The 21,429-nt window shown below is 40.9% G+C and overlaps 1 protein-coding gene across 1 annotated transcript; it reads left to right on the plus strand.

Moving 5' to 3' along the window:
• Positions 1-2,733: 2,733 nt before the first annotated feature.
• Positions 2,734-10,420, plus strand: WDR12 (WD repeat domain 12). Its single transcript, XM_068196179.1, has 13 exons — positions 2,734-2,887; positions 2,969-3,063; positions 4,122-4,216; positions 4,868-4,974; positions 5,790-5,905; positions 6,299-6,453; positions 7,113-7,158; positions 7,338-7,423; positions 7,611-7,751; positions 7,867-7,972; positions 8,900-9,032; positions 9,557-9,629; positions 10,322-10,420. Exons 1-13 carry the CDS (start codon positions 2,847-2,849, stop codon positions 10,397-10,399), a joined length of 1,272 nt encoding a protein of 423 aa, XP_068052280.1. The 5' UTR covers positions 2,734-2,846; the 3' UTR covers positions 10,400-10,420.
• Positions 10,421-21,429: the final 11,009 nt, after the last annotated feature.

The raw sequence follows: 21,429 nt of genomic DNA on the forward strand, positions 1-21,429 counted from the left end.
TAGAGAGTAACTTCAAAAGAACTGCACAACTCTTAAAGCATAGATTTATTCTGCTTTGCAAAGGTATAAAGGACACAAAGGCAAAGTGAATCCACATCTCCTTGGCTTTTGAAGCTGAATAAAGCATCCTGCTGATACAAACAACATTGAGAAGTTAAGCAGCTCATATGCTCAATATATTAATACTTTAATCTAAAGCAGATTTATTTTTCCATTCAATTTTCAAGTGATGACACTCCAGACCAAGTTCCAAATGAAGTTACCTCATGTTTACTAAATATTTTTGAGCTTTGGATTTCAGAACAATAATAAGATGTTTCAGTTAAAATGTCTGAAGCATCTTAGCAGCAAATGGGGAAAAAAACCAGAAAACTAGATTTCATCATCACTCAACCATTTCCTCTAAGTTCAAAGATGTAAAGAAGAGACAGCACTTTTGCAAAAGCAGCACATTTAGTTCTTTGAGATAAAGTGAGTTTGTTCCAGGCATACTGATAACATGTACTCTGAGCATGCTGGAACCCAACAACAGAACACAAGGACAGCTTTTTGGGGACAGACCAATGACCCCAGCAGCCCAACATCCTGTATCTAACAATAGTTAATAACAAAGCTCAGGGAAAAAATCCAGCAGTAAGGTAAATACACAGTGATATTTATCCAGCTTCCTTTCATAAGCAGCCTATAAATACCTGAAGTTTTATATTTGTGTTCAAAATAATCCCCGTGATACAATTTTGCCCCATGATTTTGTCTAATCACTGTTGTAACCCAGGCAAGCCACTGGCACACACATCACCTGGAAAATCAACTTCATGGTTTAACCATCCAGGTTTCATTCACCTAAGTACTTGTGTGCAACAACAACAGAGATTTTTTTTTATTTTCTTAAAGAAATATGCTTCTACAGAGGTGTACAAGTACATACACAGTTAATAGAACTTATAGTCATATAAATATTGCTGACCAATTCCCCAGTCAGGAGAGTTAAATCCTGTATATCGATGTATACACAAATACGTATGTACACAGATACTTTGTCACGAACGTGTAAATAACATGTAAGTATTTCTTCATAAACATCAAATGAGCACCACAAAAATTCCCACTGCAACACCAGTGTATCACACATTTAACAGTCGGCTGAAGGAGAAATGTGGAAGCTCAATGTTAGTGTACAGTGGGAACAAGAGCTGCATCCTCAAAGCACACAGGCAGTTCTCTATGCCTCTGCTTTAGCCTTAACACAACTGCACTCCCACCACTTTATAGGCTGCTTCCCGAGTCCAGCATTCCAGGGCCATTTCCAACACATGGGGTAGTGTATTTTAATGCCACAGGTCTATTTCCTTCACCCTGCTTCCATTTCGGAAGAACTTTTCTTAAATAAAGGGAAATCTATGGCCATTGTTGTCCCAGGTTCACCTCTACAAAGACAGCAAGCAGCCACAGAAACTGCTACCACAGGCATGATAACCATCATGAGCATTGTATGCAGGGTGTTGGTTATACCTAACAGAAAATACATACAGTTGAATGCTTCACCATCAACCTCCTCTGGGTTTTCTGCAAGATCTTGCGGAGGTTTTATAAGAAGACTCCGGATAATTGCATAGTTTACTGCAATCAAAATACACTGTCTGATAAACCTCCCTCTGAGGACATTCTCCACAACCATTCACAGTGGTACAAATTCACAAGGGCATGAATTACAGTAAAACACATGAGGGAGGAAATTAGGGCATTGTGATGCTCCCCAGTAAAGGAGTTACAATTAGCTTTGCCAACTCATACCAGGTTTGAGATTTAGCATTATCTCTATCATGGAAGAGGAGGCAGATGCTGTAAAGAATACAGAGAAGATCTGGGGACTCACACTTAAAAGGTTTCTCAAGTCATTTTTTTTGTAGACAACGCCGGTAACTGGAAAATGCGCCTGTGTCAATTTCGCTGACAAACAACGTTAGGTCTGTGAAGCATGTTTAAGAAACAGACGAGATTTCAGAGTCTCACGAAACAGCAAACAGCCAACACCCGCCCGCTCCAACAAGCGGAGTCACCGAAACCGAGTCACCGCTCAGGGAAACCCCAGCTGCTCCCCACAGGGCACGAAGGACCGTCAGAAAGGTGGGGGGGAAATTTATCAACAGCGCAAGCACACAGCATATCCTCACACAAGCAGCTTTCTCCCAAAACACCAAACTCACTTACAGCTTCTTTTTTAAGTCCACCGCGCGTTGGGTTTATTACTTCTGGTAGGCAGTTTATTGAGGGTGCGTCGCTTGACATGCAGAGAAACACAACCCGAGCGACTCCAGGCAGAGACCACGACTCCCGCGACCCCGGACGCCACACGGGGCACTGCCCCGCCCGGGCACAGCCCGGCAGCGCGGGCGGCCGCGCTCAGGAGCGGCCGCAGGAGCCGCTCCCGCACCTGCGAGGGATCCCGGAACGCGCCCCGCGCCCCAGCCCTGAGGAGCGCGGAGGGTGCCTCGGCCCGCACCCGTCGCACCCCTCGGCACCACAGCCCCGCGGCGGGGGCGGCGGGAAACACCGGCCGGGGCCCCGTCGCGGCAGCCCGGGGGCAGATGCCGGAGCCGCGTTACCGCACCTGGGCCGGGCTCCCGCGGCCCCGCCGCCATGCGCGCCTCCGCTCCGCGCACGCGCGCCCGCCCTCAGCGCGGAGCGGGGCGGGGGCGCGCGGGGGGCGCCGGGAAGGCGGCGGCGCGCGGCCTGTCGGGAGCGCGGCGGGCGCGCGGCACGCGGGCGGTGCGCGGTCCCGCGGGGGCTCGGCCGGGGCGCGCCGCGACACGTGGTCGGCGCCGGTATCGGCGACAGCAGCGGCGATGGCGCAGCTCACGGCGCGGTTCCGCACCGAGAACCGCAGGTGAGCGGCCTCCCCTCCCGGGCCGGGGGTGGGCTCGGGAGCGGGCGACGCAGAGGCGGTAACGGAGCGCTGTGCCCGCAGGTTCGCCGTGGAGGATGTGCCCTTCTCGGTGCCCGCGACCTCCGAGACCGCCGACCTCAGCCAGCTCATCAACAAGCTGCTGGCGGCAGCGCACGGTAGGTCCCGCGGCGGGCGCGGCCCCTCGGAGGCCGGCGTCCCTCGTGTCCCCGGGCCGGGCCCGGCCCCGCGCGGGCTGTCACAGCCGGGCTCTCGGCGGCGACGGCGACAGCCCGAGCCGGTCCTGCCCCGCCGCTTTGGCCTGGCTGCCTACGGCGAGGCGCTCCGGGAGCTTGATCTGAAACGCTGCGGGTACCGGCGCTGCTGGGCATTCCCAGCAGAAATGGACCAAAGGCTGCAATACTGTGTGTGCCCGGCGCCACAGGCCGGGCTGCCGCGGCAGATGGGAATGGAAATGTTGCCCTAAACTTGGCACAAGAACTAAGGAAAGCAGAGGTTTCGGTTTTATAACAGCCTTTAAGAAAACCTCAGCTATTCTGTCGGTGCTGAAATGGGCTGACTGACTCGAAGGCTGATCTGGGGAAAGACACTTGTCAGATGTTGTTGGAAAATCCCATTTTCTATAAGAAACTGGGTCAGTGGTGTTATACCCTGCTTCTTGAACCTTTTGCTAGTTGCTTTCCACCCATGACGTTGCAAACAATCTTGAACAGAAAACTGGTGCACAGTGGAGTGCTTCTGCCAAAATGCAGAGCTTTTGTCATGTTTGCCATTACAAAGGGAGAAATATGAACCAAAAGTTCTTAGGATTTTCCTACTGCTGCCACAAATACAGGGCTCTAGCTGGTGGTAACAAGTGGCAAGATCCCTACAGAACAATCAGGAAGCACTGCTGGGGTTTGATTACACAGAGCTACAGAGAAAATACAGTGAGAGGCAAATAACTCTTTGGACCCCAACAGCAAATTTTCCTTCCTCTAAACTTAAATAATCCTGTGGAAGTAATGGGCTGCCCACTTAAAACTGGGAGAAGAAACTAATTGGTTGGGATTTTTGTTCTTGTTGTCATTTATTTTGGTGTTTTAGGGGGTTGTTTATGTTTGGGTCTTTTTTTAAACTCTTCCTGGCTCCATTTTCCTGAACCAGTCACAAAATGATGCCATTCTTGATGGTATCAAATAGTACCTGAACATTGACTTTTCCCAATTTGTTTCAGCGGATCACAAGTATGTGGAATTTGACTTCCTTATCAATGGCCAGTTCTTGCGATTGCCACTGGTCACACACATGGAAATGGAAAATATTTCCACAGTAAGTCATACTCAGTGTCTCCCCTTCTTGGACAGTAGAACAGACTTAGCCAGTGTTCTTCAATCTGCTTTAGATATTACACTGTTGGCTAGGTAGATTTCCTTGCTCAGTTTCATTTCTTTTCTTACTTTCCCCAAGAGAATTCCCTGTATTTTTAAATCCATTATGAACTGCAGTGATTAGAGACTGCAGACAGAGCAGTACAAGGAATGTTATCCAATCTGTTGTCTGTGTACAGTTCAGAGGGGAAATTCTTCTCTTATTCAGTTCATCATTAATACATTTTTGTCTCTTATGGTGGGCGGTAATGGGGATGTTTAATATTCCCTCTAGAAAATGTTGCAGTGTTTTAGACACCATTTTTGTATTAGTAAATGAAGAAGACGAAGAATGTAAGAAGACTGAAATCACTTGCTTTTGCATCCAGCTTGCTATTAATAGTAATTTGATAAAAATATGGAAAGCAATGTAAATCACACTTTTTTTCTAAATACTTTTGTTCTACTGATGTGGCGAAGGACTTGGATACCAAGACCTTTGCTCAATAAACTTGTATATTTGTGCCACACTACAGTTACATTTTACTGTTAGTGATTAAATAAACCAAAACCACACAACATCACTAAATAAATATTTTGTCTGTGAGCTCAGGAAGAAGTGGTGGAAATAGAGTATGTGGAGAAATACATGGCCCCTCAGCCTGAAGAATGCATCTTCCATGATGACTGGATCAGTTCTGTTCAAGCCACCGAAGAATGGTACTACACTAAGCCAGTCATAGGTTTTGTCTTGCTTATTTGTGTTCCTCCATGGTATCAAATAGTGCAGTATTTTTTTTTCTTTAATAATCCCTTGGGTAGGGTTTTTTTTCCCTCTTTTTTTTTTTTTTTAACCTGTCAAGTCAGCTACATGCTTTTGTAAGCAGTTCACTGGTTACACTGTCATGACATGATAGATAGAAAACAGCTAGAGACACTGAACTTGAGATGCTGTTTATACAAATAAACAAAAATGCTGTTTGGTATCCTTTTTCTTAAAGGAAAACAAGTTTTCCTCATTACTCTTTTTTGCTTAAACTCTTGACTTCTAACGTGACACCCATTAGCAACAAATAGAACAGCATACCTTTCTGCAGAGATTTTCCTGAGAAAAAGCCAAAGAGGCATAATTGCCTTTTTCTACTGTATTTTCACATTCATTTCCCAATCAGCTAGGTAATGTTCATATATTAAGTAAAGATTTGAAAATGCTTTTGAGAACCTCTGGTGACATACTAAAACTAACTAATTAAGTTTTGAATTATGTAAGATAGAAAAGGGATCTTAAGTCCCACCAGCCAGAACATGCAGTACTCTCACTCCTTGTCTTTCCAGCCTGTACTTTTGGCCTCCCAGTTACAAGGCTTTAATGAATCTTTGCTCTGTAGCAAAAAGATATTTTTTCCTCTTTCAAGTTATTTCTTTTAAACCAGTTATTGTGCTAATAGTTTTCCAAGTTTCTGGTTGAGACTGTATTTCATAAAAACATTTGTTGGTCTTAAAGACAAAGATGTTTCCAATGCTGTACGCTGTAGGATATTAACTGGCTGCTACGATCAGACTGCTCGGATCTGGTCTGTGGAAGGAAAATCCATCATGACAATAGCTGGGCACACAGAAGTAGTGAAGGATGTGGCGTGGGTGAAGCAAGGTCAGTATATATAGCAGGGGAATAGTAGTAGTTTGATCTGCTGGGGGAGAAATGTTAGCATTCCTTAACTATGAATATTTAATTATCTAAATGTAATTATTTCAATCTCTGCCAGTGGTGTAAGAAATTAAATCATGGTGTGCATAAAATAGTCCTTTGACAATAATGAATATAGTTATTTTAAGATGATTGTTGTCTATCCACCTTGCAGTCTCCATTAGCAAGTACTGGTGTATATGTACTTACATTAATTATACCTGCAGAGTAACATGATGTAAACTGAAATACGTATGAGCTTCTGTCTACGTGCTGTTTCTTCTAGGATTAGCATAATTATTTATAAAGACTTTGGAAAGCTGAGTTGGGCACGAGTGTAACTTTTTTCTTCCTCAGATAGTTTATCGTGCCTGTTACTCAGTGCTTCCATGGACCAAACTGTCCTACTCTGGGAGTGGAACGTGGAGAAAAACAAAGTGAAAGCCCTTCACTGCTGCAGGGGACACGCTGGCAGTGTTGAATCCGTGGCTGTTGATTGTACAAGAACCAAAGTAAGTGACTTCTGGAAAGAAACCTTTGTGTTTTGGGATTTAGCAGTCTGTACCTCAAAAATCCTGGTTTTGCCCTTGCGTGGGTATCCATCATTGTGATTTTATGACACAGTGATAATTTTCCAGTCTTGTTATAAGTGATGGTTATTGAGAATTAGGAGTGTCACATCAATGCTAAGCCACAGAATCACAAAATCATTTAGTTTAGAAAACAAGTTAAAATTAAAAGTGTATTTTACTTTAAATGCATGAGAATTGTATGCTATAATGAACTACTTTCAAATTTGACCTAAATTTTCCTGGTGGTTTTGGTGGGAAAAAAATTCCCAGAGTTCTTGGAAAAAGCAGATGGTAAATAGGTTCTTTCCCTTCACCCAAAAATTCAACAGTTATGAGCACTCCCACCGAAAGTGGAGTCATTGCTCCCAGCTTGACTCAATATCAGACAGTTTAAAGTCAAACTTTTTGATGCTGAAGGAAATAGGTATTTTGTAGATATTTTTCCTACAAAGGAAATGAAAAGAATAATTTGATGTATTTTGAGGGGGATTTTAGGAGCCCAGCACTGTTATTTTTGTGTTACAGCCCATTCTTCAAGCAGGTCTCTCTTCCAAGCTCTGTATGGATTAACATTTAACAAAATATTTCTGTTCATGCAGTTCTGCAGTGGATCCTGGGATAAGATGTTAAAGATCTGGTCCGCAGGTAAGATGTTTGCAAGGTTATACATCACTGTGCTGAGTTACTGGTTTGGTTAATTACACAGTTTCAGATCTTGTTACCCCCTCCATGATGGCACCATAAATATGGGGATTTGCTCAATTACATACATGGAGATGGAATTCAAAAATCTGTAGCTCAAGTCTGCTTGTCTTCTGTCCCAGTACCTACAGATGAAGAGGATGAAATGGAAGAAGCAGCTAACAGACCACGGAAAAAGCAGAAAACTGAACAGCTTGGACTCACAAGGGTAAGATGAGCTCTGGGTTTGTCCAGGATTTTTCTTTAGAAGTGTAGCCACAACAAATAATTTCTCTTTGCTAAAGGTGACTTTAAAACTTCTCCTGGTATGTCTCAGGGTAATCAGACTTTTTTTATCTGTTGAAATAATAGATTTTTTTGATGGCTTACTCACATCTGTTCCCATTAAATTCTAGACTCCCATGGCAACCCTCTCTGGCCACACAGAAGCCATCTCCTCTGTGCTGTGGTCAGATGCTGAGGAAATTTGCAGTGCGTCATGGGACCACACCATTAAACTCTGGGATGCTGAGACTGGAGATCTCAAATCTACTTTGGTGAGATCATTATACTCTGGCCGTAGGTTCAGCTGAAATCCAGCTCAGAGAAAAAGAAAAAGCTGTGCAACGTAGTAGCTCTTGTCTTAAGAGTTATTATTTTCTTTACCAACAGACAGGAAACAAAGTGTTTAATTCTGTCTCCTACTCACCCCTGTGTCGTCGTCTTGCATCAGGGAGCACTGACAGACATATCAGACTGTGGGATCCTCGCAGCAAAGGTGAGCTTAAACATGCATGGTCTCAAAGATTTTCTTCAAAATCAGAACTTTGTCCTGTCAAGAGACATCTCACAAACTTTTCTGGTCCCTCTGCTTGAAACCAGCCATTTGGGGACTTTTAGTAAATACAAAGCTTACATCTATTTTCTGTATTCTGCAAGACTTGTTTTAATGTCTTACCTAATAATTTAGAAATTATTCTCTTTTTTTTCAAACTTACTAATGAATGTGCAACTGTGCAGTTGCAAAATGGATTTTTTATTGTAAGGTTCAGACTGAGGCTGGTCTGATAATCATTAAAGTGAAACAGTAGTCACTTAGACATGGTACCATATTTATAAACAGATGGAATTACAGATATTATGACTGAGCCTATCAGATTTATTTTCATAGACACATTTCATAGAATGGTCTGGGTTGGAAGGGACCTTAAAGATGATCTATTCCAGCCCTCCTGCCCTGGGCAGGGACTCCTGCCATCAGAGCAGATTGCTCAGAGACCCAGCCAGCCTGGCCTTGAACACATCTCTTTTTGTAGGCTCTGTTCAGGTACTAGAAGGCCACAAATAGTAAATAACATTTACTTGTTTAGCTTCTGTAAATCTAATCAAAAGTTCACTAGCATATTACGTGTTGTTAATAAAAGCAATTTTTTTTGTTTGCTTTAAAAAAAGTTTGAAAAGGAAGCTTAGTGACAAGAAAATATATTTTGAGTGGTTTGAGGTTGGTTTCTTTTTTGTTTGGTTTGGATTGTTTCTTTGGGTTTTTTTCTTCCCCAGAACTTGTGTGGCTTACGTTTTTGTTCATTTTATTTTGAGTTCATTTAACACTTAACTTGAACTGCAATTGCACTGGATTTTTTATGCATCTTCAAAGTGCTGGTTTCAGCATCTGCTAATGTCTGTGCTTTTTCCTCTTTCTATTCAGATGGCTCCTTGGTTCTCCTGTCTCTGACTTCTCACACCGGCTGGGTGACATCTGTGAAGTGGTCACCTACCCATGAGCATCAGCTGATCTCTGGTTCTCTGGACAACATTGTGAAGCTTTGGGACACGAGGAGGTAAAATAAACCTGTGTTTGATGCTGTTCAAAGGCATGTAAGCTTACAGGGTGAGCTACCCCTCATGAAATAGCAAAAGCAGTCAGAGACATTCAGTGGAAACACCTGTGGCATTTGTGAAAGCCCTCTAGGTTTTGGAAGTCAACCATATAATAAAAGGGAGAAAAATACTTGTAGTCTACCACAGGGCTGGAAAACATACGTTGTTGAGCAGCATCTACACATGGAAGAAGGAAGTTATAATAAATTCTTCCTAACAGCTGATTGAATTTCATTCTCAAAGTTGTTTGCAAGCAGATGAAAAATGCTGCTGCTTTCCTCTTTGGAGATGTAGGAGAGGATAATACTGATGTGATTGGCTCTGGGGAAAGCAGAGGAAGCCTCAGATGGTCAATGTCCGTACTCTCTCAATGTGTTTATAACTGCTTGATCACATCTGTTTGATAGCATTGGGATAGCATTTCTCCCTGGGACCAGTTGTTGTCTGTGATTGCTCACATAACTTCAAACCTGTTTTTCACTAGTTGCAAAGCTCCTCTGTATGACTTGGCTGCTCACGAAGACAAGGTTTTGTGTGTGGACTGGACAGAAGCAGGGGTAAGAATCTGAAGAGCAAGTTACTTGATTTATATGCATGGTGTTAAAGAAGAGAGCTGAAAGCAGCCATGGGCTGTTAGCTCCTTATGCTTAAAGCTGGAAGAGAACAGGCAGTTGTAGTTGTGCTGTGTTTGATGTCTGGGTGGTGATGTCCCAGGCACTGCAGCATGTCCTCACACTCTGCAAAGGGGAAGGGTGGGAGCAGTATGTCTGTGGCTTTAACTGAGTGATATTCCAAACAAGGAGAGACAAGAACAGCCGTGCACCTTACCCACAAAACACGTTCCAAGGTAGCTTTCTGCCATTGGGATTAAAGCATGAAGTAAAGCTGGGGCGTGGCAGTCGGTGCATGGAGAAGGGGAAACTGTATAATCCTCTATAACAAGCTGTTCTGCTACTGCAGTGGTACACACATATTTAAAATTACCAAAAAATCCCATTCTGTGAATGTTCAAGATTCTCAGTGTGGCTCCTGTTCACTGTAAAAGTCAGGAAAAGCTTGAGCAGCACTTCTAATTTTAAGAGGAGAGTAAGAGACAAAGTTGCTTCTGCACTGATTCTGGGTTTTAGTCACGTATTAACAGTTCATTATTCACTGCTGCTTTTTATAAAGGAAAGAAAAATTGAGTCCTTAACTTCTGTGTACTTATTTTGCTTAGTTCTGATATTAATCAGTTTCCTTCTCTCATCAGTTGTTACTGAGTGGAGGAGCAGACAACAAACTGTATTGCTACAGATACCCAGCTACAGCCTCTGATGTTGGGGCATGAAGGTCAACAGCCAGAAGATTTTTTTTTTTTAAAAAACAGAGATTTTTGCAGCAGTTGCTCTCTATTAGCATCTCTACACAATCAACTTCCGAAGAAATGAGGAGTTTGTTGCTCAGAGAGCTGTTTCTGATTTTGTATTGGTAACTTATATCCATATTTGTCACAGAAAAATAGCAAAGCCCAAATGGGATTCATGTGAAACAGAGCAAAGGTCATTTCCTCCCTTTTTGATGGCTTTGAATTAACATCTTTTAAATTACTATTTGTATAGCCTTTTTAATAAGAAGTAAACTGTTTGCTGATACTTACAGAAAACCTACTCACTGACTAAATTATTTTTGAGTTTACCTGCTTTATGTTGGGGAAAAAATTAAAGCTTTTATCAACAGTTCATTGGTTTAGTGCATCATTTCAGATAAAAAAGACATTTCAGCTCTCCTCTCAGTCTGGCTGTTGGCAGTTCTTATGATCTGGTCCTTAATTAAGAACCCAGGTTTCTTTCTAGGATGAATACTTGGTATGTGTGCAGTATAAATAGCATGATATACAGGAACTTGACAGATTTACTGGCAGATGAAATATTCCATATTTTAGTAGCTCATAAATTAGGGTTGTAGATTATAGGAATGCCAGCCTCGCACCACAGTACTTGTGCTGTAGTACCACTAATGTGGTGTCTTGGACCTAAAGATGTGTAGAAACAATGGTGGATGACACAGAGAAGGCAGAAGTAGAAGTAATTTGTTCTTACAAAGAACAGATACAAAAAGTTGCAGTAGCTTTTAGGTTGATAGAGAATAAGCACTATTCAAACATGCTCATTTTCTCTGCTGGTTGTTTTGCTTTGAGTTCAGCATTCAGATGAAAAAGCTTTGCTGCAGCTTGTTAGATTACATACATGTGATGTTCAACCAGCACACTGTTAAACTGTGTGGAGACCACACTCGAATATCCTCACCCATGCCTTGGCTTCCAATCAGTGTACAGCTGTACAGCACTAACAAGTCAAATGCTTAAATTAATAATTTTTCTTTGAAGAGTGGGAACTCTGACCTCCAGGTTTATAACATAGACATACATATATCATTATATATAGACTATATATACTACATATATAGTTCTGAGTAAGGAGTGTTAAGAAATATCAAAGGGCAAAACTGGTGAAAATGGCAAAGGACAGGGGAAGGATCTCTGATCCCTTTGCTTTGCAAGTGAAGTACAGCAACTAATAACTTCTATGCCTATGTCTAAAGACTTATGAAAGCAAGGTAAGTAAGCTTAATATGGTTTTCTTGCCTTCTCAGAAAGATTTACAAAATACTTTTTAAAAAAGATTATGTTACCTGAAGTGTCAGCTATCTTAGACTAATATTTAGACTCAAGCAAACCCAGTGGCATTAGTTGTTTTAGTTTCTGTGAATCCATCACATCTACTATCACCTGTAAAAAGTACACAGAATGTATCTAAAAAGGTAGGTTTTCACAGACCACAGTGAAAAGCAGGAGCATTTTTATACTCTCCTCTGGTCTGGAAAAGTACTGTGGCAAAGGAACAGACAAAGAAGGAATTAAGTAAACCATATTAACATGAAGTGATACCAGTGTAAGTACAATGTATTTTTTGAATATATCTGTATTACCACTGTCCATAAATTATCCTGAAACCAATACATTTTACATTTGGCTGACGGTTCTTTGGATAACCTGTAATCTTAAATAAAATGTTTTAGTAAGACTTCCCTTTTGAACATGCAGTCCTTCCATTTAAATTAATCATGTGACATTACAATGGTCAACATGCGTTGATTTTAAAATTGCAGAAGAACTGAGTAAAAATATGGTAATCCAGAATCAAGGTGCTGATGGTGACTCTACTCACAAAAAATACTTTTTTCCTCCCCTAAAAACCACTTCTGCATATTCCTAGTGCCCTAGTAGCATAATACAAAACAGCAAAGAATTTTTATGTACTAATTGCCAATTTTGCTTAAACACAAAATTGATTCTACAAGTGAGGGGAATAAAGACAATAATCAGCTACTGCAAGATGACCTACTTTTGTTTTTTTATCGATGGGAGGTGGGGGTTGGTTTATTTTTGAGAGGCTGTGCAATACACATTGTTCTATTTCTATCTTTTCATTCTGCACTGATACTTGGCATAAACTGTCCACCAGCACACATGTGCTGCCTCTAAACACAGTTCAAACACCACCATGAACTGACACACATTAAAAGCATTAGTTCAAGACAAGGTTTCACCTGCTTGGTCCCTGCCTTAGTGTCACATTTACATTTTCTGTTCATGTGTTTCCTTTGACCCAGCTGGTTCTTTCAGCTTTCTTCTTGCTTTGAGAATTTCATCTTTGCTTCTGGATGGCTGCCATCCCTTCCCTACAGACAGCCCTGGCAGAGCACAGGTTTTTCTCTCTTGTTGGCATTTGGTTAATTTTTTTAATCTCAGTCTTCTCTCAAATGGGAGACTGAATTAAAAACAAGGGAAGGGGGAAGGAAACATTAAGTAAAGTAAATATTCCAGTGACACACAACCTGAATGGGTGTGTGTGGATAATGTGGACATGCGAGTTTGGGCCAACAATGCAGATCTCCAGCCAGCACTGCTCTGCCTGTCCCTTTCAACCTGCAGTCCAGAGCCAGGGGTGAGGTTTGTCCTTAGTGAAGATAAACTTCCTGAAGTTTTGATTGGTTTTGTACAGGCTGATAAATTTCCAGGATAAACTCAACATACTCATCTAGATTTCAGCATGCATACCTTAGGAAACAGATCTAACTACATATGCTTAAAGTGACTTCTGCAATTTAAACAAAAGTGTTTCACCGAGATCGGAACGAAGCGCAAAGATAAAGAAATACACTTCTCATGAAAACTCCTAAGATGTGAGATTTTCTCCTGAATTTTCTAACATTTCTGCAACAGAAAGCACAAGATAGGCACATGCACAAATTCCCAAAGGAAAAACACCCTTTTGTTACGCTCCTATGTTGATTTAAGTCTTATTAAATGTGGATCTAACTTGAAGAACTGCAGAATTTTTAAAGGTTTTCTCATTACTGAATTTATGGAGGGTAAAAATTATCTCCAAAATTGTGTGATGATAAACATGATTCTTAAAAAAGCAAACAACCCCTCCAAACAACAACAAACCAAAGTCCCAAACTAGCGGTAGATGTGATTTAGGCTGATCTGTTCCATGACCTCTCTGAAATTTCAATATGTGCTCTTTTCCCTTGCTGTGGGGAAGGCAAAAGGTTTTATCAGAATAAAACTTAATGAGAACTAGGTCAACACACTTCAGATTTCTACTCTTTATCAGAATGGGGCTGCCAAGCTGGCCCTGACACACCCCAGTACAGGGGTAAATGCAGTTTATGGATTAACACCCTGCTTGAATTTGAGAAGCACAAGGCTACAGCGACCTGCACAGATACTTCATTGGCTAACAACAAATTGTAGTAGCTTACGTTGCAATTTATATGCCAAAAAAGTCCCATCAAGTTTGAATCAAAAATTTTGTTTGATGTAAGCTATTTGGCAGAGATCTCAAATTACAGGCAAAACTTGGGTTGAAATTAGTTGTCATGAAAACCAATTTAAATTGCCCTGTAAATTGCATGAAATAAGTGGCTTTTCAGCTGCCAGTGAGAAGTTGGCTAAGTCTGGTCTAGGAAAGACAGCTGCTCAGTCTGGATGAGTCTATCAAGCTATCCAAATCAAGACATGTGCTGTAGGGAATGCTAAAAACATAAATCAAACCACAAAAATGTAAATTTCTGTAGCAATTTCAATATTCATACTTGAAACTTCAAAATGTTGATTTTCCATGTCTTTGCAATCTATTCCATTGGAAAAGTAGCAGCCTGTGACCAACAGGGGATCTCAGTAGAAAAACACTGTGGAATTAAATGAACATTGAAATAAATGCTCTGTGATTAGTACTTACACTTTCAGCCTATAATGTACAATTTAAGCAAAGAAATTTCTTAAAACTTTGAAATTACCTCTGAATGCAAACCAGAACTCACAAAAAGCTGTATGGAGAAACATGATAAGCTAGTTACAGCAAAACATCCCAGTAATCCATATTGCTTATCCAGAAGTCCCCCCATCACACTTCCTACTGTCTATGGTCTATAAATTTAGAATAGGGAAGTACTGATCTTCAGTCAGACCACAGCTGTTCTAAACTGCATGTGAGAGACAGCTGAAATCCCTTGGAAGAGCCTTCAGGAAATGCTCAGTGAATTCATTCCTCTAACTCTCTCTCTGTCCCAGTTCTTGAAAACTATTCAAGTTTGTTATACACACATGCACAATTAGAAATCTCTCATGGATTTCTGCTCCCAAGGCAGGTCAAAAAAATAGCTGACAAAGCACTGAAGAAATACTGGGAATTGATTCATTCACTAAAGACTAAAGATGATTATGTGGTAACATCTAATGCAGAGCTGGATGCCAAATTGGTGATCAACCTATGGATCATGAGGAGAGTCAGTATGAATTAATAGTTGGAATATGAATACATGGAAATGGCTCATTTTCCCAGCCAATAACAAGTACTAGTCACTTTCAACAGGGCACCCTCAGTTGCCTGTATCATTTGAAAAGCCCAAAAAATGGTATCAAGTGTTAGAATGACATTGTTGTTTTCTGAAGCTGTTCAGCACCAGAGAGGAAGGTGCCACCATGTCTGTGCACACATCCCTGCACACACATTTGGTGGAAAAGCTTAGCAGGTTTGACTTTGCTTCAGTAACCAAAGTGTTACCACAGAGTCTGGCAGCCAGGCTGAGAATTCTTTGTTATGTGGACTTGTTTGGGGATCAGGAGGATTACAACACCAAATAAGCTACCATCTCCCTTTTTAAAATACTTGCAGCATCGAAGGCTACCAGTTGACATGAATTCCTTATTTGTGTCATTCCAAGCCTTAGGCACACTGCTGATTGAGCAGTGGATGTGGACACCCAGAGCCATCTGCTCAAAACATGGACTGAACCAAAGTCTGAAAGGTGTGGCATGGGTGTGCATTAGTGGGAAGTGTTGTTCATACTATGATGCTTGGGATTCACAACAAACTTGTTTTCTAATGTCCCCTGTTAAAAGCCACTAATTCATTTTCTAATTTAAAGAGCACAAATTTCCATCTCTCTCCCATTCTCTTCCTCTCAGGCTTCGCATAAACTTTAGCCCAAGTGTGCAAAGGTTGGTGCAACTTTGCAAAAACTTTTTGATCTTAAAAATAACAAAAAAAGAAAGTTAAAATTTGACAGAATTTCCCTGAGATCCACTGAAGAGGTCTTATCTCTTAGGTCTCAGATGGTAATTTGTTATTTTGGTGGATTCTGAGCATAGGATGAGGTGTTAGAATTCACTGGCAGTAGGTTTTTAATACTTAGAGTAGAAATCAAGAATACTTTTAATGTTACACAAAAGATCTTGTTTCCATCTTACATCAACATGTAAATGGTTTCTTGATATAAGCATAGGATACGAAAGAATAATGGATTTAACAACCATAATGTTTTGCCTTGAGGTTTAAGAGTATACAGAGACCTTCAATGAATATTCTCTGTTGCTTCTCAGAAAACAGTACTTATCTCCTGCAGCTGCAATGCTGAACAAAGTGTTTCCTAGATCTAAACAGCACAAATTTAAACAGATCCTGGTTTCAGCTAACCTGCTCTAATTCCAGAGCATGTCAGTTAATACAGTGAAGCCTACCCAAATCAATGGCATTCGTACAGATTTAGAGAGAAGCTTACATGCAGCCTACCTGCATGCAATTTACAATAATTAGATCTTCTATCTTAACGTAGCTGAAAACTGAATCAGAACCAGTCTCCAAAAAATCAAATACTACATGTCAGTGAAGCCTTTTCTGACAGGAAACAAACAAGATCTGTCTTCATAGTAACTAAGCTTTGGACAGAATGGTGAGGGGGAGGAGGTGATAGTTTTTCTCCCCTTCTAATCCAATCTATTTAAACAGAGGAATCAAAACAACAGCTGTTTAGTACAGTACTGTGCCACAGAATCCAGGATGAACTCACCGAAGACGAGAAGATGAGGAGACTACAGTTTCCCTATTTCAGCTTTCCAGTCTCTAGGCTGCTGTGATTCCAAGGTGCAAGTCCAAACGGTCCTGTTAAAAAGCAGCCATGATTTTGCCAGGAGAGCAGTTTCCAAGCTGTGCACCATCCCACCACACACCACTCTGAACCTCTGCAGTATCTCTAGGCATTGCTTGCTACATGCAAACAGAGGACTATGAGACAAATCTGACCAGATCATTGAGAATAATAACATTATGCTACATAGCAGAGAAGTCTGTCTTAATGAAAGAAATCTCCATTTCTAATATTTTTCTCAGTCTGCTGCAGTATACTGAAAAATATTTTTGTGCAGAAACTGAAAAATATTTTCACTTTTGGAATGTCTGAATTGTAATCTCTTATATCTTGGCTGACATATTTGAAGGTAATAATTTTGCTTAGCTAGCTCAAGTATAGCTTTTGCCATTTCCTACCATCCTTATGCATTTATTTTTTATAAATTGTGATACAACAGTTTGTAGGGCTGCTATTTAAAAAAAGTTGGAGAGAAACAAACTTTTTTCATTTCCCTCTGCAGCAGTATATTGCCATTTACTCTTATTATGCTATCCACTCCCTGTTTTATAAGCAAAGTACCTAGTTTCTTATCCCTCACAGGATCAAGAAGGTAAAATCTTCCTCTTTTTAAATAGACCTTTAGGCTAACACTCCAGTATGGCAGACACTCTGGTCTCCCGGTGCCATGTCACCACATTTCTCTTACACATCTCTATGTCCCTTGTGACAGCAAGGCCACGGCAGCAGGCAGTATTAACCTTTGACACGCCTGCCTTTTTGTCAGTGACATTTACTCGGCATGCCTGTGCTGTTAGCTTCCCCCACCCCAGAGGAACTCGCGAGCACAGCAGAGCAGGGGTGGGTTACAAGGAAGCGCAGCTGATGCTCAGATGCAGCCCTGGCTGCTGACCTCAGTCCTACACCACCAGCAGGGCCCTGGGAGGGACCTCTGCCCGCAGAGACACATCTGCACACCACCCATTCCCCAGGAGCTAATCCTCCCTCCTGCCTGTGCTCATAATTACTCTGGGTCAAAGGCACAGGGAGCTTGGATCATCACCCTTCTGTGACTTTTGTCTTGCAGGCACTTCATAAACTGTCTGCATGTAGCACTCAGCACTTGTCAGTAGTTAAGTTCCACTCTTGATTCTGTTCTTCATGTTGCTGGGAAGCTTGATTGCTGTGAGATAAAAGAATGCTTCTATATTTTAAATTTTCTAGCTTTACATTCATACTGCTCTCATTTACATGCTTATATAATTGTTGAACTGATTATGCCCACAAAATAAAAAAATCAACAATTTCTTTCTAAAAAGTGTTATTTTTTAATGTTCTTCCATTCAAATGGCCTGTACAGATATCTACTACTGAGCCGTAGAATACTGATGGGGACTTTATGGTACAATATATATCAAAAAGCTTCTCCTAGTTTCAGGTTTTTCTTTCTTTTCTCCTTTTTTAGCATTCTTGTTATTTAAATAAGTACTGAATATGCAACATTAGAGATCTACAATGTCTATATGTCTCTAGGTATATCTTTATATAGTATAGAATATCAGGGCACATTAAAACATTTATGGTCTCCTGAGGGAGTCACTGCTCAGGATTCACCACAGAGATTAGGTTTGAGATTTCATTAAAAAATACATTAATGCTTCATTTTCACAACCAAAAGAATAAAAAGTCCTCTGTTAAACATCCAATCTAATTATACTTTGCAGCGCCTATTAGCAAAGCTGTGATTGTAATGAAGAATTTTATAATGCTTGCAAACTTCAATAGCACATTATACTGAAAAACAGTAATTATGGACTAAAAAGATTTTGTGTCTTTCCAATTAAAAAATTAAATGCCAGCATAATAATATGTCATTGCCCATGTGCTAGTCTTTATTAATCATACAGCGTAAAATGACAACTAACGTGGAAAGATTGTGGAAAAGAAATTCCCCCTCCACTGCACCTTTACCTCTTAATCCTTAAAAAAAAGAAAAAAATCACCAACAAAACCACCTTGTGATAGTAAAATCAACATTTTACAGATATTTTAAAAATATTAATGGGAGATGGGTTGGAAACTAATATTTAAAATTACATTACAACTGCATAGCCTTTTAAACTGCTGTGTTCAACAAGCATTTCAGAAATGTTAATCAAAATTATCTAAAATGCTTAATAATATACACATAAAATCATATACATAAGTGGTTTCTCATTTATTTTTAACTTTTTGCAGTTTGTGTTATTTTGGGAATTATTTAGATGTATACTATAATTTATATATAAATCTCTTTAGATATTACAATTTTTTTATAAGCTTCCGTAAGTCACAAGAAAAAGAACAGAAAATTTACCTTATAAAATTCCTGGAAACATTACTGGGAGCATCTTCTTAAATCCCTGCGTTCAGTTAGAGACATTTAAGTAGAAAGATATTATTATGTTTAATAATACGGTAAAATATTTACATTTATCTTCCTTTCTAGCATGCCTATACATCCCTTAAACACTTTTTCTTCCCAGTGCCCATTATGTCACCATTGCTCCATATGAAATCTGACATGCACAGCAGTGACTTATTTTTTTATTTCATTCTTTCCGCACCCTCAGGTACCCCACATCTAACTGCAAATGTTGTCAAAATCTGCACCTTAGCAGTTTGGAACAAAGTGCTGCCACCCTCCGAGTTCTCATGTCAAGGGCCAGGTTTTCAATTTTATTTTTGTTAACAGTCCTCATTCATTGAGTTGAATGCACTGCTGTTAATTCTTACGAAGGTATCGTTGCACGTACAGGGTGCAGAGGTGTTTGGAGGGGCACGTGCCAAAAGCAGAAGCCATTTCATCCATGAAGAGAAAACCACTTTGCAGCACTCTGATGTCTGTCCAGTACAAGGTGATGAAGATCTGGTGATCAGTGGGAGCCCTGCCCCTCTCTTCCCCAGCTCAGGCCGAGTGCCTGCTCTGTGTCCTTCCCACACCTCCTTCTCCTGCTCAGACTGGGCTACACAAGCACCTCAGGCCGTTGCTAACATAAACCCACCAGAGATGCACCACAGGCCAAGCTCCAGCCCGGCGCGCTGGCCCTCGGCAAAGCGCTGTGCAGTTCCGTGGGAGGGAGCTCACTGCTCCAGGGCCCGGGCAGCAGCAGCAGCAGCAGCTGTGCTTCACACTCCAGCTGCTCTTACACATTTCCATCAGCAGCTTGAAGGAAAGTTCAATGCAACCGCTGGGCAGATAGAGACACACCTTGCTATCAAAACCAGATCCTTCCCCCACCTGTCTACTCTGAGTTGGCAGGAGCAGAGGAGTCATTATTACTGGATATTGTATTTATATTCAGAATGCTGTGAATTTCAGTTTAAAGAATTGGTAAAGCTGGTGTTTGCAGTGTTTTGATGCAAAGCTGTCCACAAGCAGGCAAAGACGTTGCTGTTATTGCTGTAAATTCCGAGCTGCATTTATGGAACATGCACCTCTGGTACTTTTACACTTTGCATAGAATGGCAGAAAATCAACTTTATGTACCACCTTCTAGCTTTAGCATTTATTATTGTTCTTGCCACGTGGTAAAACAATCCATGTGGAGGGGCAGCCTGTGTGTGAAAGCTGAAAAACACGAAGACTAAAATCTTAATTTTTACTATTTTGTAGTTACAGTCAGTCCATTTCTCCCACATTTCCTCAAAATATTCTGCTCACTTGTGCTCTTGCATATTTTTATATTTTTACTTCCTTTATATTCACATTGGCCTTTGTTTCACCTTTGGCAGGAGCTACCAACATTCTGCCATAAAACGACAATATTCGATGTCCTCTGGCACAGAATAGAGAGAAGCAAAGCTGTGAATGAAAGATGAATCCTACAAGCTGTATTCCTGACAAGAGCAAGCAAAATGGAGAATTCCAAAACATAAACATTCACTCATCCATATAAGTACCATCTACACTGCAGGAAGTATTGGTTGCCAACGAGTTCACCATGATTTAAGTGGATGCAAAGACATGTCATCAGTAGCTAAAATACATACTGAGGTATTTATTGTACCTCAAGAGTGAGCTCAGCAAACAAAATAGAACTAAACAAATCCCCTTCCCAGCTGGAGAACAAGCCCCTGTTGTTTCTATATTTGTTATTAAAACTGAAGAATGTGCTTATCACCATGATCAAGTCACCATAAAAGAAACCTCACAACTGACTTACTTACCCATTGAGACAACTGCCTTCCAAAAGCTTCTCCTCCATCTTCTGCCCCTCCAGCAGTTACTCTTTAAGTGGTTTTTCTGAGCAAACAAAAGGGTGAAGGAGAACTTCTTTCTCTTTTCTGCCTGAAACACTCTGCTCCAGGATGACAGTGTAATTACATGCAAAGTGCACAGTTAAGTGTGGAAGACGGAGCAGGGACTCGGGAACTGAAAAGATTGTGTTGCTACGGGAACAGGGGCAAAGGGGTCCGAGTGGAAAATTTTGTACAGAACTTAGAGAACTATAAATACTGTGATTAGTGTAAGAAACTGGCCTTGCTTGCATTGCATGGTCCGTGTTTCTCAATCCTCTCAGTCAAGATTCTGCAAAATAAAATGGATCTAAGCCAAAACTGCACATCTACTGCTAGGTTACTGTAAAAGATTACCTTCACTCCTCAGTTTTCACTTTTAGGAAGTGAAGAGGTTATAATTACTATCTAGTGTTTATACATTTTTCTCCAATAGATGGTCAATGTCTGTGGAATAGCAATATAAGCACAAAAAACCTCATAACAATAAAAATCTGTAGAACTGGGACTCATTCTCAGTTGTTTTAAATTCCCAGATTGTCTAATCAGGAACTGTTGCAGGTAGTATACCGTACAGTAAGATTCAAAGACGGATCTTCTTTTGCCTTTGCATGTTCCACCTCC

Source organism: Anomalospiza imberbis, chromosome 7 (assembly GCF_031753505.1).
Source record: "Anomalospiza imberbis isolate Cuckoo-Finch-1a 21T00152 chromosome 7, ASM3175350v1, whole genome shotgun sequence".
NCBI lineage: Eukaryota > Metazoa > Chordata > Aves > Passeriformes > Viduidae > Anomalospiza > Anomalospiza imberbis.

Excerpts from the sequence above, each read along its gene's own strand:
- WDR12 (XM_068196179.1), top strand. The coding sequence starts at position 2,847 with ATGGCGCAGCTCACGGCGCGGTTCCGCACCGAGAACCGCAG. Across the intron at positions 7,752-7,866 it reads GAGATCTCAAATCTACTTTG|ACAGGAAACAAAGTGTTTAA; the intron begins GTGAGATCATTA and ends CTTTACCAACAG. Across the intron at positions 7,973-8,899 it reads GTGGGATCCTCGCAGCAAAG|ATGGCTCCTTGGTTCTCCTG; the intron begins GTGAGCTTAAAC and ends CTTTCTATTCAG.